Consider the following 19,925-nt stretch of genomic DNA (forward strand, 5'->3'; position numbering starts at 1 on the left):
ACAACACTCTTGAGTAAAATCAGGGTGAAATGGTATTTGTTGGTAAGGTGTTGAATTAGTAATCAGACATAATTTAAACCAACAGTATAAATTATTTTTTATTAGGCCACGTGGCTATTTGCACTATATGTTAATATTCAATTTATGGATATGTGACAGAAACTAAGAAGGGTCATAATACAATAAGAATTGTGGTGGTAGTTTGGTAAATAACGATTGATCATGTGAACAATAATTTATTGGTATATGTAAGACTTGTCTTTGAAACACTTGGTATAAGCTGATTGGAGAGATATAATTTATTTATTATATATTCTTCAAAAGAGGAGTTGCAGTTGAGTTTTTCCCACGTAGAGACAAAACAATTACCAAGTCAAAAGATGTGATACCCCTCGGATCCGAGATACGGGTTGATCAGGCCCAGGCCCAAACTCGAGGGAATATCAAACAATTAAAGTATTTTAAATCAAATACAGAATAGAAAATTAAGAATTTAAATAAGGAAACGAAAAGAAATATAAAATCCTTCAACCATAAATAATATTAATTCAATCCTCCAAATCCTTCAAGGTTACAACTTGGGAATCCAACTAGTGGACCCCTAAAGAAAATCTCAACTGAAACTGTAACTGGAAAATAAACCAAGTCTAAAACATGGAATGAAATCTTACATCGTCGATAGAATGAATGAGAGTCTCTGCTTAACACGATCAAGCTTGAGACTGGAACCGTCCGATACCTGTAAAAATAATAGAAGAGTGGGTCAGGCCCACGAGTAAGTTCTAATCTAACTGCAATCCATACAGTGATCCGATACGCAGATACACCGTAGATACCTTACAATAACTATCTAGTCCATACATAAATATATCCACACTAAGGGACATTCACTGGTCTATAATAGGGGTCTCAACCTGAATAGAAGGCAACATGCGAAAATGCACCCAAAGGTGGGTATAAATACCTAGACTTAACAGGGTACACCTCAACCTATTATAACCAGCTACGCATCCACTGCATATACGTACCGTAACCAACAAGTCTGAGACTCAAGCTCATCTCGTGGTACCATAAACATATATATAAAGTCCGTCCAAGACCAGGGTATGTAGTTCAATTATTTATCGAACTGACATACAATAACAAATTAGTTAGTCACTCAACTTATTCAGTTGATATGACTTAACCATCATCCATTAATCCAGGAAGCCACTCAACTTAGTTGCCGTTGATTTGAATTAAACACAATTAAGATTCAATATTTATAAATCAATTCCTGTAATCCGTTAGGTTAGGTTTAGGCGTTTTGAGCTAAACCGTCCCTAGTATGTCACCGTCCCATACCGGTGCATACAATCCTCCATATCCTTGTAAATTACATCATATATATAACAGTTTAGTAATTTACAATCCAGAACTAATATCCAAATAATTGCAGAAAGAAGATTAACAATCTAGCAATTAAAATCCAGTATTAATCCATGTAATTGCATCAAAAAATTTAATGTTCTAACAATTAACATCCAGAACATGCATAGTTCAAATTTAATATAACAATGACTCTATCATGTATTTAAAATAAGTTCTATAACCATATTATAGTTCAAAAAATCGCTAAATTAATTTAAGCAATTTAGTTCCTTCTATCCGGTAACAGCGTACTAAGTTATATACTTATCTTTTGTTTTATCTTTTAGCACAGAGCCACACACTATGCTACAAGTCCAATTTATTAATTAAAAGACTTTACAGTGCATTTAAAATAAATTTAGAATCATTTTATAGCACCCTAAACTGTCAGATTAAAACTAATCAGTAAATCTCCTTCCAGCCGTTAACCGCACGTAAAGTTGTCAAATAGCGTACTGTTAATTCTATTAAAACTAAGGAGTAAATTTTTGCAATTCAAGACCTTAGTTACATGTTAAACTAATTATTTAAAAACCCATTAAATTTCTAAAACTGATCAAGAACCCCAAGTGCCCAAACAGTAACTGAAAAGTTACTATACACACAAAATAATGAAAGAGCCTGCTCTAGAAAAATGAAGCAGGCTCAATGCAGCATAGAGCCGGCTCTAAACCTCCTTGGAGCCGGCTCTAACAAGTGGGAGCCGGCTCTTGACATTCCAGAGCCGGCTCTCTCCCCCCCTGTGAGTTTTCTCTCTGTTCCAGCTTCGTTTGCTCCGTTTCTGACCTCTGCTTCAACTTCGGCCAGTTGCAACCTATCTATTTGGTTTCTAAAACTAATTTTAGGTGTCATATTAATATCCAGTAGCATCCCAGTGGCTTGATAACAACAATTAAAATCAATTACAGAGATTAAATTTGCTATCGAACTATCACGCGTTAGGAACAAAACTAAAACTATAGTTCTATTCCAACCCCTCTGTTCCTCTTCACAAACTGATCTTAGGAGTCTTATATCATCCCATTAACATCCCCATGGTTCGTTTACAGAAGATAAAATCAAGAATAGTAATTAAAATCACAACAGATTTTAGCATGCTTTAATGAACAGAACTGGGATCAACCATACACGAACTGTAAACAGATTTGAATTTAAGGCAAATAGATCATCAACAAAGCATATATTAAATATGTAAGTTTCAATTACTAATTAGTTAAACCCTAGAGACCATCTAGGTGCACAAAACACAGGCCAACGGGAGAGAGGAAGAAGAGAACTTGCCTGTGATTTCAGTTATGAAATCCTGGCGTCGTCTCCACTGTTCCGGTAACCCCGAACTACTGTCAAGCCTCCTAGTACTCCGAGATAATTCACCACAATCCTTCCTTGGTCCTCTCTGATTTCCTCCTTGCCAATCCTTACAATGCTTTGTTCCTCTACCCTCTGCTTTTACAGAACAACTCTACGTGCATGTGCTATATGATATAACGTAAACCCTAGGCTTAAAGCATAATGGTGTATTTATAGGCTTAATACTAAAACCCTAATCCTTGTCATAAAAGAGATAGAGCCCTAAACTTAATCCTAGTCGGCCCATAACAAAATCTATGATTAATTTCTATGTCGGCTACACCAAACGACGTCCTTAAGTTAATAACCTAATATTAACATTACCATAAATATATTACAAGAAATAAAATAAAACAGTGAATGAAACAAAAATATAATATCATTAACAATTTAATTCAAATACCATTTAATAACCTAACCAATCAATTAAACACACCAAATTAATAAACAAAGGCAAGTAATAAATTAAACAACCAGAATAACCAATTAAACAAATAATTAACAATTAAACAAATAAAAATTCAATAAAATAATAATCAAAATACCGAGACTATCCTTTTTAAAAACTAGGGGTATTACAAAAGATCATTATATGGAAGAGCCTGTGGAGCACGTGTCTTTGGATAAGTTTCAAACAAAGAGTTTGAATTCAAAAAGGATGCAATTGTTTTCAACCGTTGCTAGACTCTTCCATAAATAACCCTGGATGGCTCTATGCAAATGGTCCCCGACCAACACAAATTCTGCCTTATTTTTCTTACAAGGTAATATTTACATTTAGTCTTTTTCTTGCATTATACCTCTTTTTCCTTAGGAGTAATGCTATTAGAATCCAATTATTGTACGTGTATCACTTGTGTAAGAATTTCACTTATGAAATAAGATGGACGCTAGTACTTAAGTGTTCCCTCCATTGTTATTTTATAAGTATCTTTGGGATTGATGAACGATTGTGCAGTTAGTGTTGCTCCCTTCATCTAACTCTAGCCCTTATTTTATTTTATTTTGTTGAAAGTCCTCTTAATTGAGACACTGAAAAACCTAAAGGAAGGTGTCATCCTTACCTTCCAACAATCGTCTTATTCCATCTAGAGGCCAATTTGTTGATTCGGTTGCATTCAAGGATAGCTTGGTTATCTATTCAATACTTTGGGTCAAAACAGACCCTGGCACGCCTTTAAAAATAAAATAAAAAAATAGCTAAACATATCTCAACATAGAGATTGGATTCTACAACTCTTCTAGATGCTACAAAATCCAATTATGCACCAATAAGCCTTCCTCTAATGGTGTCGACTATCAAACAACAAAGAATTGCGACTGCGAATGGCTTTTGAAAATTCTCGAGTTTCTTTCGAGGCATATGTGATAGCAACAAGAGCAAGTTTCCTAATGATAGAATTACAAGTCTTCGACTTCTAGTGATGCCAAGCCCAAATATGTATTTTAACAAAATGATGACGTGACTGAATTTGAACGCATAATTCAGGAGAAATTTTTGACCGAAGAAGATCCATTTCCTTTTTAAGAAAAAGGCATGAAATGAAAATTGCATTTTAATTGGATAAGAATCCCAATGGGTTATGTATTTATCAGAGAAAAAAAGAAGAAGATCCAAATGAGCTTTGTAAATCAACATGAAAAGAAAAAAAAAAAAAAAAAAAAACAAATAAGAATGAGATTCAATAGAAGAACGACATGCTACTTTAATTTGGAATGCCCAAGTATGCCCAAACATTTTTGGTCTAAAAGAGTTGCTAATCGGTAAAAGTCTATTGCAATTTCAACCATAGGAGAAGAACCGTACTAATTATAACTTATGTGCATTTAATATGATTTGTTACTTAGTTTAATATTTAATTGCTAGGGTAAACAATATTACAGTGGTATATTATATATATATTAATGTGTAACAGTAGTTAGGACTTAACAAAAAAAAATCTCAAAATAATTATCTAACTTATCTCTTTAGACCGGACAGAAAAATAATATATATACTAAGAGCATCTCCAATCGTTGTATATATTTTTTTTGTGTAAATTTATACAAAAAAATTTGAATTATTTATTTATAACTCCAGCGGTTGTTTTATACTTTTTGTGTAAAAATATATCCCTCAATAATAACCAACAAGTATTATGTCTGGATCTCACATAATTTTACAAACCTACTTAATATATGGTTGATTAATTAATAGAATGAGAAAGAGGGAGAAGAAAGGAAATAGGCTGGTGTGGCTGTGTAAAAATGCTGTGTAAAATACACAATAATTTTATACATTGATGACGTGACAGCGTATCTTAACAGACTGCTGGAGATAAAAAATAATTTACGCATCATACGTGACAGTGTATATTTTACACAAAAAAGTGTTTTAACAGACTGTTGGAGATCCTCTAAAGAAGTAAATAAGGTAAAAAAGAGTTAAACTTTGCTCTATAAATTAATGATAATTATAGTATTACAAAATAAGAGATAATATAATAATGAGTTTAGGGATCTTTTGGCATTTTCTTTAAAAAGAAAAGATAAATGGAGTACAAGTGTAGAAAAATGAAATGCGAATCACTCTTTTTTAAATTTATATTTACACATCAAACCTAAGTAAAAAAATTTTGATTGGGGATTGTTTTTTTTTTTTTTTTTCCCTAGTTGGTACTCACACACATTTGTCTCTTCTGAGATTTTAACCTTTGACCTCCCTTTGAGAAGTAAGAGGCTGATATCGCTTGGTCACTGACTCGTTGTTAAGGATTGTGTTTACAAAGAACTTGAATTGAATATCATGTTAGATAGGACATGAAATGAAAATTTTCTTTCAGGTTTAGTCTAGGTTGACCTTTCAATTCATTCAATTTGTGACTTATCTAATGCTACATTTGGTGTGCAGGAATGGAATGAAATGGAATGCCCATTCCAACCATTCCTTTGTTTGGTATGCAACTTAAAGTGGGAATGGCCATTCCATTGGAATGAAAATTCATTCCTGAGAATGAAAATTCATTCCACAACTAAACCTATGGAATGGCCATTCCATTCCCAAGTAATATATTTTAAAAAATCAACTTCCCAAAATACCCTCATATTCCAAGTCTAAAAACCACCATTACCTTCCACCACAATCATCTCCGCCTTTCACCACCACCACCACTACCACTGCCTTCCACCACTACCGACTTTCACCATCGCCCACCACTTTCCACCACCACCACCGCCACCGCCTTTCACCACCACTACCGCCACCGTTTGCAGCAACCACCACCGTTACTGCCACCACCTTCTACCACTACCACTGCCATTGCCTTTCACCACCTTTCACCACCACCACCGCCATAGCTTTTCACCACTGCTACCACCTTTCACCACCACCACTGCTACCGCCTTTCATTACCATCACCACCTTCCGCCACTGCCACAGCCCTATACCACCATTGCCGCCTTTCACCGCCACCGCTACTGCCTTAAACAACCACCACCATCTTTCACCACCGCCACCTTTCACCACCACCACCTTCTGCCACCATTACCTTCCACCACCACTACCTTCCATTACCGCCACCGCCACCGCCACCACCACCTTCCACCACCGCCACCACCTTCCACCACCACCGCCACCACCTTTCACCATCGCCACAACCACCACCTTCCGCCACCACCACCACCTTCCATCACCATCACCACCACCACTATAGTCACACCACTATCTCTTTCCACCACACTACTGCCACCGCCTTCTACCACCACTGCTACCACCAATTTCCACCATTGCCACCACCGCTGCCTTCCAACACCACCACCTACACTACTACCGCTTTCCACCATCCACCACCGCCACTGCCACCATTTATTTTTAAAAAATTATTAGAGAATATCATTTTGTTAATTTAATTTAATTTATTTGTTACTAAGAGGGATATTTTGGAGAATTCAATTAAAAATTTATTTCATTCTAAATTTTAAATTGGTCCAACCAAACATTAGAATAGTTATTATCATTTCATTCCTACACATTTCATATTTACAACCAAATAATAGAATGAGAATGACTATTCCATTCCATTCTCATTCTCATTCCATTCCCACTTGCATTTCATTTCATTCCTGCACACCAAACGTAGCATAAGAGTTCAAATTTAAATCAAGATTAAATGAAGGGCAAATTGAGAAAAACATCCTTAATGTTTTAATTTTGGATAAATAATACTCCCATCATCTATTTTGGGTATATAACTCCGTAAAATTTGAAAAAAATGAGTAAAGAAGAGCTTATGTTATGTATATAAGTTTTTTTAAGTTTGAAAAATGAGCAAAAAATGGCTTGAAAACACTGATAATATATAAAATTTCAAAAACACCATTTCTCTTCCGATAATGCCCTTATAAGGGTAAAATGAGAAAAATACCCTTAATGTTTACATTTTGGGCAGATAACACCCATATCCTTTATTTAGATTATATTACTCCGTTAAGTTTGAAAAAATGTGACAAAAAATGGCTTGAGGTCATTATTTCGATAAAAATTTGGTTATGTGCATTGCACATGTCATTTTTAAGATATAATTTTTCAAAATTACCATTATCTCTTCCGATAATGCTTATATATATATATATATATATATATATATATATATATATATATAGACACTTGCCACATTTAATTAATTTGTTTACCTATTTTTTATTCAATTATAAAGGGATTATTTAGTCTTTTCAGCACTCAAGTCCTTGTTTGCATCAAAATTGAATATTAATGAGATTTTAGAACGTATAGGAGGTTATATACTCTATGTGCATGCCATAAGGGTATTTTTTGTTCACAACCATATATTATATATATATATATATATATAAAGATGGACAGTTTAATTATTTCATATTTATTTAATTAATTATTTTTTTTATTCATTTATAGAGTGACACTTTAATCTTTTTAACATTTAGATCATTATTTGTTCCAAAATAAAATGTTAAGGATTTTTTAGAATGTATGCATACAACATGAGTATTTTTCGTTCACCACTCCTAAAAAATAAAAATAATAATAAAAATAAAAAATAAAAATTCGAGTTTCATCGATAAAAACCTAATGATCAATTGCTCCCCTACTTGCTTTCTTGTTCCCTTTTCCTCTTTGGCATTTAGCTCTCTTAGTGATCCTAATGCGCAATGATCACTAATTTGATTTGTGTGTTACGATCTTCATGTCGTTAATGCCCTCACCTTATGTTTGCTTTGTAGTTTAGTCTTCGTTTTGATTGACTTTAACACTCCACCATAATATCCTATCCTTCGTGATATTTTATCCTATAATCAACTTGTGGGCCATACCTTCTTTTGGATATTTTTGGGTAAGGGCTCAACTCTCCAATTATTATTTTATTTTTCTAAGGATAAATTACACATTTATTTATGAATAAAGATACTCTTTATGAATTCGAACCTAATTGAATGGACTTTCTTGTCTTAGCTAGAGAGGAGATTGGGAGAGGAGAGACATCCATCCTTTATAAATTTTCAACCCTCCAATAATGACGGAAGACACGAAAGAATAAAAGGCAAGGTTATTACATAAGTTTTTAAATTAAATTTTTATATATATATAATTAAAACTCCTTTTCCCTCTTAACAAACAAAATAAGGTATTATCTTATTTTTTTTCTCTTCTTCAACCAAACAAAAGGAAAGAATGGCACAATATCTTTTATAAGGATGTCTTATTCATCTTTCTTCTTTTCCTTCTATCCAATTTTCATCCTTTCCACTTAGCCGAGCATAAGTCTCTACTCACATAAATTTCATTTGAACAAATCTGAATTCGAACCCTAAATCATTATTCTTTATATATTTGTAAATCATCTACCTCTCATTTGAAAAAAATAGGTCATATACCGCTAATGTTGAACTTGATTGTTTCCCAACATAATTTTTTCGTTAAAGTTGAAAGAAAGAAGAAGATAAATTCACCCGGAACAACCTCCTTTTTTTTTATTTTTCCCTACTTCATGTTATTATTATTACTATTATTCTTAAAAAATATTGAAAGATGATTTATTGGTCTATTCCAATAGAATTAATTGGTAGATATCCGGTCTAAAAATCAAGGATTTTTTTAAAAAAAAATTATTGATAAGATGAATTAAACAAAATAGTCATTATATTATATCAGAATCTATTTGTTAGAACAAATGCAAATAATAATAATAATAATAAAAAAAAAAACACTATTAAACATTTATGCACATGGACAAAGTTGAAAAAAATTCAGTTAGGTCGGCCAACTACTATTCGAAAATGACTTTTATTATTTATTTTTTTGTGGAAGAGAGATGACGTGGTTGACTTGAGTGACTTCAATCAAGAAAATAGAGAATGGATTAATAATTTAAAGGGGGACAGCCATAACTGAAATTATATACTGATTAAACTTTCTGTTAATGCACTAAGACATGGTTTAACTTTTTTTTTTTTCACGACCAATAAGTTCTATTAATTTTTCAATAAAGACTGATAAATAATACTTTTCATAATTATATCCATTTTAGTTCTAAATCTATCCAATTTTAAATTTTTTACTCAACAATTTGTGATTATATAAAAATAAATAAAAAATTTGTTTTGTCTTTTTAGCTCATAAGTAGCTTGTATTTGATCATGTGTTAGTGAATAAATAATTACAAAAAAATAGTGATTAATAATATAACATGCTAAATTTAAAATATAATTAATTTAATTTAAATTCAATATGAAAGTTCTTGGGTAGAATTCAGGTTACAACTTTAAAACACTAAAAATAAAATCTATAAAGAAGTTATTAAATACAAAATTTACTTTTTATTTAAATATTTGAATGATTTTATACTTTTAAAAATTACACTATTTGTTTAACTATTAAAATTTATAAAACAACAGATAAAATATTCCAATTGCTAATAAGAAATTTTAAACATTTTTAATAGCTTAATAGTTAGATAAAAATAACTGGATTACATATCAAATTTTGAATAAAAATTAAATAACTATAAAGTTTTACTTCTTGTTTCGAAAAGGTATAAATGAAAATTTTGAGGGGTTTAGATTTTCTATAGAAAAAAATTCCAAAAATAAGACTTAATTTATTGATTGAAATTTGATAGTATTATCTTTAAAAGTAAAGACAAAGGTTGATAGAAGGCGTATCAAGGAATCACTAATTTTCCCATGATTAATGATTGCAAGCCAGCATTAATCAACTCATAACTATAATATTATATAACTAAAACAATACGTGTCATGATTGTTATCTAAGTGACTTAATTAAAAATTCATGGAAATTTGACATGATGAGATGTAGACATAACTTATCTCCCAAAAAAAAAAAAAATTTGTTTACGTGGACGCTTATTGAGATTTCAAAAATGTATATTGAGACTCATATAAAATTATCTTTAACTCTTTTACTTGTCAACAACTCTATTTTACTCATAAATTACAAATTTAATCTCCTAACTAAATTTAATAGACCAAACTAACATTTGCATATCTTTTATACATGTAGATATAATTTATATATAATAATACTTATATCACCGTAACCACCACCACAACATAAAAATAAAAAATAAAAAATATTATTATTATTATTTATTTTATTTTTTTTGAAAAAACCAGATAACTGTACACTACCATTAGACATCACCACCACACCTAAACACCACAATAAAAAGAAAAATAAAATAAAATTTTAAACAGCCATGGCTAACCCACACTTATAACATACTAAGAAAGAGGGGAAAGAGAGACATCAGGAAGAGAGAGGGAGTGTGGTGGCTAGGTACTAAAAAAAAATAATAAATAAAAATATATAAATTAATATATAGAGGCTTAATGATGATGGAAATCTCAATGATGATGGAAATCTCAGTAGATGTCAATGCAATTTACTCTTCAAAGAAAAAATAATACATCCAACTAATTTATTATATCATTAAATATGATGATGTCATCATAACGCAATCTTTTACTCACATAATTTTATTAAGATGTGTCATCTCTTAGTTTTTTTTTTTTTTTTCCAAAAAAAAGAGTAAGGTTGTTATGTATGGGGTTCCAATTCCATTGTATATAACTAAATGATAAAATAAAGGAAAATGATAAGCAATGCAAAATATAAAACGCGAAAAGTTTTGGAATCTGATGTGTGGTCAAATAATTAAAAGGGCAAAAAAAAAAAAGTTTCTCTTAATCTATATAACAAAAAGGAAAAAAATAAAAATAAAAAAAGAAAGAAAAATAGCCTTCATCATCTTCCCTCACAAACCCAAAAACTAAAATGCTCAGTGGGGGAGAAGAAGAAGATGTACGATGTCAACAACACTCATTGTTCAAAAACCCTAAGGACCTATACTACGGATCGAAGCCCTAATTTCAAAACCCTAGGGACCTATATTACGGATCGAAGCCCTAATTTTATATGCAAATCTCTAGTTATGCTCTTTAATCTTGTAAACTGTATACCATTTATTTCCCTCTCTTCTCCATTACCGAAATCCTAAATTGAAATATATAACAGATTATAAATTAGTGAATCATTACCTAAGTTTTAAATACAAAACCCAACACTTCAAAAAGAGTTGCTTCTTGATCTATTGTTAATTGTTAAGACCGTATATATTAGTTATGGAGGTTTTGACTTATTGTTGATTGTTTCCGTGATTATATATTTCTTTCAAACTGTATAGTTCTATGAATTCCATCCATTTGGATTATTTTTCTTGGAGCAATCTGTAACAGAGCTCTTTTTCCCACGCTAATTGTTTAGACCTTTTAATTTCCCAGTTTGTGAGGAAAGAGGCAGCTAGCAAGTAATTTTTTGTTTCTTTTTTTATTTTATTACTTTCCCTTTTATTTATACTACGAAAACTCTTTCTATTTTTTAAAATATATTATGCGATAAGCCATATCAGATTAAAAAACTTTTGGTGTTTTATATTTTGGGTTTCTTATCACTACTCCAAAATAAAACAGATAAGAAATTTTACATTCAACAACCGAAAGGACATGATGGTAAAGTTGGTTTTCATTTGTTTTACGACTATAGAGATTCGTTCCATCCCCATTTGTGGCTTATATATATGACCTAATCAGTTGTGTGACCCATAGAAGGGCCTATATTTTGGATCATATGGTCACACACATTGCTTGATTGTGAACTTTTGAGCATGATCACAAAAAGTCTAAAGAAGTGAGATCACCATTTAAAGCCTGGTCCCACCAACAAGGTATAAATCATAAAACTAAAATAAAATAAGAAAATAAAAAACCTCTCACCATGTATACGTATATGTATGATCTATAAATCTATAAGCCATTCTCTATTGATAACTTAATTGACCTTTAGGGTCCCAGTGTGCAATTTACTATACATAAGAAGTTCACACAACCCATGCACAGTTTCAATTGGTACTTATCCCCGATTACCAAAGTAACCAAACCCATGCCTCCACGTGCAAAACGCACCAAAGCATCACTTGGGTCACAGTCATGAAAAATTACCAAATGTACCATGTTCATTTTACATGTCTCGCATCAATTAAATTCATATCGGTATTAAGATTTTTTTGTTACTACATTCTTTTGAGATGATTTTCTCAACGGAAAAGTCTGAATTGATCCACTAAATGTGATTTCTCACAATTATAATGTGATTCCACTATGATTTGACTAAATGTCGCTCACTCACGAATGGTTGGGTTTCAAATTTCATAATTAGGTGATCATGGGTGTTCTCGAATTATAATTGTGCGGTGTTAATTTAAAGATATTTTATTAAATAGGTCAATTCGAACATGATCTATTTAATAATTATATTAAGAACTCTTAATACGAATCTATTTACCCAAGTTAACTGACATATTTATCAAAATCAATAATTATATTATTTAGATTATTTATAATTTTTTATCAAACATTAAGTAATAAAAAAAAATTATAAGTCTTAATCCAACCAAATTATTAAATAGTCTCTATCTAGTCCACAAGATAGTGAATTAAAAGACAAAGTTTAGGTAATTTTTACAACTCAAATATTGAAACACTGGGATTAGAAAATCACAAGGTGTAGTAGCACAAATTAGACTGAAAATAAGCAACGGCTAATGAGCTAATGTAAATTTTTGCTAGGCTTTACGTTGAAATGAGCTAATTATCCATAGCTAAATAAATATAAACGAGTTATACGAGCTTAACCTCATAATCCTAACACAACACGGTTAATTAATCGGATTAATCATATCGACCCGTTTACGATCCAAATTCAATTAATGTCAACCCAAACTCCTTATTTTGTGTTCTATTTGTATCGTGTTGATAAGTCGTGTCAAACTTTGTCACTTCTACTTCATATATATACAATCACCTACAGATTATACATATCATTTAAACTCGAATATTTTACACCATGTAAGAATCAACTCAAAACGTTTCATCTAAATTTATAGACCCTTTGTCCACTGGGCCACCCGGTTAGAATTTATGACCCCGGTAAGAAATAAATATTCAGTGTGTCCGGTATGTCCGGTGCACCATACAAGGACTAATTTGAATCGTTCGTGATGTGTATACCCCGGGGCGTGTTCTCCACGCACGATTCAGATTAACCCAGTACACTCATATGTGGGAATATTCCAGACAATGACATAATTATCAAAAAGAGTAAAAAGGATGGGGTACACAGTTTAAAAAGATAAACAAGTAGGACATATTTAAAGATAAAAAAAAGTTCAACATGAGCAGTGGATCACCAATTCAGACTGGCCAATCCCCACCCAAAATTAGCAAAAATTGAAAGAGCCCTTTAAGATACACATAAAACTTCTTCACTACCCACAACACCCTCAGAATCAAATGACCAAACTGCCCATCCCATGCTATGGAACAGGCAACTCAAGGGCACAAAGTTCAACACCACCATGAGCAGCTATATAGATCTACAATTCTACAGTCCAGTGGAAACATATAACTCCACTTTTTAAAAAAAGTACCCATAACTAATAAAATATTATAAAAGAACCCAAGGAAATCAGAATACCTTTACTTTTCACTCCCTCTTTGATCATCTCCTGTACCTCAAAAGGGAGTCAAGCCTCTGCAACTTCAACTGCTGCTTAAACCTGTTGATGAAATCGTCGGCTTTCGCATCCACCTCTTCGTCCGGCTCCGCCTTTCTCTCTCTCACAGTCGCCGGCCGACGAGTCTCCACAATGTCCTCTTCCTTGAAATGCCCAAAAACCGACTTCGCACTCGCCGACTTCCTCATCTTCTCCGACAGCTTCACCGGAACTTTCCCTGAAGCCGGCTTGGTCTCTGACCGGGTTCTAGTGTGATGGCTGGTGAGCTTACTGTATATCTCATCCATGGTATGTTGATTTTCATTATCATCTTCTTCTTCTTCTTCTTCATCTTCATCCGAGATTTGTTCTGAAACGAATTGGGTCTCTGTTTTCTGGGTTTCTGGTTCTTGGGTCTGTGCTTCTAGGGTTTGTGGTTGATGGGTGTGTTGAGGAGGGTAATGGGTGTCTGAATCTAGGGCTAGATTGTTGAGTTGGGTGGTGAAGGAGGAGGGTTCTTGAGATCGGTAACTGTAGAGATTGATGGACTTGAAGCGTTGAAGCAGAGATGTTGATCTAGCGATGGGTTGTGGTTGATGTGGGTCGTTTTGGGTCTGGTTTCGTTTTTGGCGGTTAGCTAAGCTTGTGGTGAAGGCAATGGTGACAATCACGAGGTTGAGGAGGACGAAGAGGATAGTAGGAGTGAACCAGCTGGTCATGGAGTCCCAGATTAACATGGTGTTCTAGAGTGAGAAACAGAGGAGAGAGAGATGGGGGAGAGCTTATGACTAGCTGTTATTTTGATGGGAAGAAAAGTAGGGAGACATGGATATTATATGTGATGGAAAGTTAAATTTATTTTAGGTTACAAAATAAATTTAAATTAATATTTCGAGAGTAATATATATATATATATACACACACACACTAGTATTAATATTATTTTTGTGTTAATATTTTAATGGGATCACTACTATTATTATTGTATTTTCTTTGTAAGTTGGATTGATTGTTTTTGCAATTTCTTTCAAAGCATTAATTATTTCCATTGTATCGTACGTACAGGTGAGTTTAGTATTGCAAATAAATTGATACAATAATCAGCAAATAAATTGATATAATAATCAGCAATTTTTTTCTACTTTTCTTGTGGAACTCGCTTATTACAGTATGTTTGGAACTGCTTTTCCTTCATAATTTTGTTTTGATTTGAAACAGAAGCGCGGTTTCAATTTTTGAGCATTTTTAATATTGTTTGTCAGCAAGATTTTTTAAAGTAAAAAAGTTTTATAAATTTTAAAAATAAAATAATTTGTTAAAATGGTAATTTAAAGTTTTTTTTTTAATACTATTTTTTACTACAATGCAAAAGCAATCAGTTTGGTGCTTTTGATTTTAAACGCTTTGTCACATTTTTTTTTTATATTATTTAAATTACAACAAACATCACGAAACGTTATTTTGCTTCAAAAAGCAAATCCCAAACAGGCTCCACGCATTAGACTCACAACTTTTAGTTCGACACTTCTATTATTAGTATTTGGTGAATACAAATATTTTTAAAAAACTATCATAGGTTATTAAATTGTGAAACGAGACACCTCATCAAGTGAACAAGGTTTCTCCTCAATTTAATGATTCGATTTAATTTTGGAGTCTATTCATCAATATGTTAGAAGGACTTTCATCCTTTAAATTAAAATTCCTTTAAGATATCCTAAGTTGAATTTTCTACGTTTAATAAAATTTAAAAAAATTATACCATTTTAAGAAGAAAAAAAAAAAAAAAAACTTTAGGAAGACATAAACATCTCTCTCTCTTATAAGATCTCTCCTCTTTTCTCAAAAAAAAAAAAAAAAAAAAAATCTTGCTCTCTCTCTGTCTCCTTTATGAAATAATAGTATTGGCTTGGATAAAGAAGGTGATTTGATTAAAGAAACTTGAATAGTAGATTTTCAATTTAACAGTATACAGTGTCTAATTAGATGAATTTTGTAAAATTTAAGTTTTGAGCATAGTTTGCAATGATATCAATGGAAAAGAGACTTTCTTTATTATTTATAAATACTAAATATTTAGTTGGTAATAACTAAATGTATTTTTATACAGATTCAGATTTAAACTGAAGTATAAATGGTTAAGGTATTTTAAACCTTTTCTATCTTCAAACAGTGCAGTGCCCAGTTTCTTAACTTTTATTAAATTAGTTGAAGTGATTTAACATTAGTCATAGATATATCTTAAATTACACATGTCATTTTGTAGAAAATTCAACTTAGAACAATAACTTAGAAGAGTTTTAACTTAGAAAATTCAAGCCGCTATGTTTTTTTTTTTTCAAGTTAGGATAACTTAGAAGAGTTTTAACTTAGAAGATCATATTAAAAAATTAATAGAAAGGCTATGTTAGAAAGGCTATGTTTTTTTTATTTTTATTTTTATTTTAATTTTTTTTTTTGTCTTGAAAAAAAAAGAAGGCACCGTCTATATTATCTAATACTCCAAATAAATAAAGCATAACACATAAATAATCATATTAAAAAATTAATAAAAATTTTAATCATGTCAGCGACTTTATATGTTAAATCGAGTATGTGATGATAGTCTAGTAATAAGATATGTATGGTTTCGATCCTTTGACCCGAGTTCAAAACTCACTATTATTGAGCCAACCCTACCCTTGCAAAGAACCTAAATTAATTGGCGAAATGAGGTCAAATACCCAAGTCTACGGAGATGTTGCATTTGTAATGAACCACGTGGTCCATGTGCTTATTTGAGATCATAAATTCATAAAAGAGGTTTCTCATGACACTTATTTTTTGGAAAAAAAAATAAAATAAAAAAAAAAACTGAAATGCGACAAAGGAGTGTGAAAATATATGAGAGCATGTAAAGAAACGGACAAATGAGAAAAAGTTGGGTGTGTGGTAATGTGAGGTTGGTGTTGCTCCAAGTGGAAGTGGCCTGTGTGCGTTGTGATGGGATTTACAGAGGGAAAACGGCGTCGTTATTTGAGCTCTCAATATATATATATATATGTACACACACATATACATATACATATACATATACAGTTGCAGACTTGCAGTGACGTGCTATTCGTTTCTTTCACACGTGAAATAAATTAAAAGTGTTCTACAGTAATAGTCAATGAGGTTTATTTATTGTATATATTTATTGGGAGCTCCACAAACACATTTTACGCTCCACCCTTTTTTACTTTTCTAAAATAAAATTATAGATAAAAGTGTAAAAAATTCCTCTTTTGTAAATAATTTTCTGAACTATTAATTTATTGTAATTAAATACAAATTCATGACAATTATTTTACCATTTTTTATTAAATTTGTCATTTCTTATTAAAATATTTTTATTATATTTTCTCTTATCTAAATATTAATTATACTATTTACCTTAATTTTATTAATAATATCAATTTATAATAAAAATAAATTACCATTTTTTTAAATGATTAATTTATTATTAAAATTTATTTATTTATAATAAAACTTATTATACCAAGTTTAAACATTTTACTGTAAAAAAATATCTTCTTTTTTCATACAATATATTGATGAAAAATTAATAAACTACTTAAATAAAAAATACCTTTTTTTCATGTAATATATTCATGAAAAATTAAGAAATTGATTAAATTATTTTAAAATGTTCTACTTAAGTTTTTTATTTTGATAATTAATTAAAAAAATTAAAGGCAAATTTATGAAAATTTAATGGAGAATATGTCTTTAAATTGGTAAGAATTTTTTATAATTTATTTCAAATAAGAAAAAATAGATTAATTGTAATTTAATAAGATATGGCAGCATGGTCATTTAATGAAATATAATCTAGGCATCGGGACATTTTGCAACAAAATGTGATAGTTTAGGAGTATTATACTCAAAATATAATTTAGTAGGGTTATTTGTAAATTCAACTATACTTCAAGGATTTTTTTTCACTTTTAACTTAAAATAATAATAAAAAGTCCTTGAACCACAAAAAATAATTTTAATGTCGTATTTAGTTATTTACCAGTTTATCTATCATAAAAAAAAGTCATTGAATGACACAATAATTTTAATGAAAAATCACAAGCATAAATGGTTTGATTGCAATCTGAGTCTGACTTGTGAGAATTACTTTACTCCACCGAGTTCTCGTCTTCACAACCAACGATTGGACTCGATCGAGAGTCTCTCATAGCATACTCTCTATAACATACACTCTCTGTGAATTTTCTCTTTAGGGTTTATTTCTCTGTGTTTCCATCTTCTATATCTATTTAAATTTTCGTTTTTCCTCTCTATGAGTTGTAGCATATGAGAGCCTGAGAGAGAGATTATGTACATAATAAAAGGCAATTATGAGAGGTAAAATTGTAAAGACCAAACACTATGTAGTATATGGGATTTTGGTGAAGCGCCAATATCAGCTACCTATTTATTTTGTGATAGGTCATTGACTATAATCACAAAACATTTGTTTGTATATCTAATCGTGACAGGAATCAGGAACCATGTAATCCCGACCGTTTAATAATTTTTCTTCTAATCTTTTTATTTGTCTTTCAAACGGTCCTTGGAAATAAGGGAAAATTAATTTATTTTTGAGTAATATGAGATATTTATCTTGAGTTTATTACTTTTTATATTACATGTCATTTGTGGACTATAAAGTAAAATCCATATATCTTCTTCATTCTTTATTTGATTTTTTAATTTTTTTTTATCTTTTATTATTATTATTATTATTTTGGAGACCGTTGCTTGTTTCAAGTGTAAAAGACTTGAGAGCAATATTTATGTTATGGTGCACTAGTTAATTGGTTCTAACCACATTCAATTTTAATATTGAAATTCGGATACAAAGGATACATAGATTAAATGGGTGAACAATTTTGAATCATATGAAAGTTGGCATACTATAAATCCAATAGATTTCTTTCAATTCACATGGTCCACACAATAAATTATATAAGGTGGATCCTTAAAATTTTCATCGTATAAATTTAACAAAGAATCGAACATTGATAATATAATGATAATACTTTAAAATGATAACTTACCAAATATAAGATTGATAATACACAATGATGTAGTGATAGTGATATATTAGTAGAATTAGAACGGATTAAACAAAATGGAAACAAGTTAGTCGGATATTATGTGATAAAAGAATAACACATAAGCTAATTATTTTTATTTATTTATTTATTTATAGGACCATTATTAGACCTATTATATTGTAACAATGCCTTCATGCGAAAATGAAAATGGTGACTACGGGAGATAAGCTCACTAATGAGAGAGAGAGAGAGAGAGAGAGAAATGGGTTGTAACACCCATTATTGAAAAAATTAGAAAGAGTAGACTTAGATGGTTTAGACGTATATGTTGAATAACCAGAGACGCGTCGATTAAGCAGAAGCATGATTGTTATAAAAGGTCAAAAAAAAAATATATATATATATATATATATATATATATATAGAACGATCAAAAGTAACATGAGATGATATTATTAAAAATAACTTTAATAGCTTAAATTTGGTAGGAGAAATGACATATAATAGGGAAAATTGAAGAGATAATTCAGTTAGTCACTTAGTCCATGATGGAAAAGATGTTAGAAAAATAATACTAGTATGTTACTGTTTAACCATCATGCAATATTTATATCAATAAGAAAAAAATCTATGTGCTCACAAAAATAAAAATCTATGCATAAATGAGCATGTTTATGGATTGAGGTTAGAATTAGATTTTATGTTTTTCGGACACTTTACACCGCCGAACGCATTTATGATGACGATTGTCTGCTAGAATAGAAGGATTGTTCTTATTAATACTCCGTGTTATCTATATATATATATATATATATATCTTTAATTATACTATTTAATGTCAATAGCATTTTTGGTAGCAGCAATATCTGATGTAAATTCTCATTAATTGCAATAAAATTATTGTCTTTCTATCTAAATTTTTTTTTTTTTTTTTAGTTTTTAATAGTATGACTATATCATATACGGAGTAATTGTTTTATAAATGTGAATAAAATTTTAGATTATT

General features: G+C 30.7%; 1 protein-coding gene across 1 annotated transcript; it reads right to left on the bottom strand.

The window, feature by feature from the left end:
- Positions 1-13,471: 13,471 nt before the first annotated feature.
- LOC132303692 (pathogen-associated molecular patterns-induced protein A70-like) lies at positions 13,472-14,670 on the bottom strand. The gene has a single exon (XM_059801057.1). The coding sequence runs from the start codon at positions 14,579-14,581 to the stop codon at positions 13,850-13,852; it is 732 nt and encodes a 243-aa protein (XP_059657040.1). The 5' UTR covers positions 14,582-14,670; the 3' UTR covers positions 13,472-13,849.
- Positions 14,671-19,925: the final 5,255 nt, after the last annotated feature.

Source organism: Cornus florida, unplaced genomic scaffold, assembly GCF_030987335.1.
Source record: "Cornus florida cultivar Cherokee Brave unplaced genomic scaffold, ASM3098733v1 CherokeeBrave_3.0.0_Hap2_Chr04, whole genome shotgun sequence".
NCBI classification, from domain to species: domain Eukaryota; kingdom Viridiplantae; phylum Streptophyta; class Magnoliopsida; order Cornales; family Cornaceae; genus Cornus; species Cornus florida.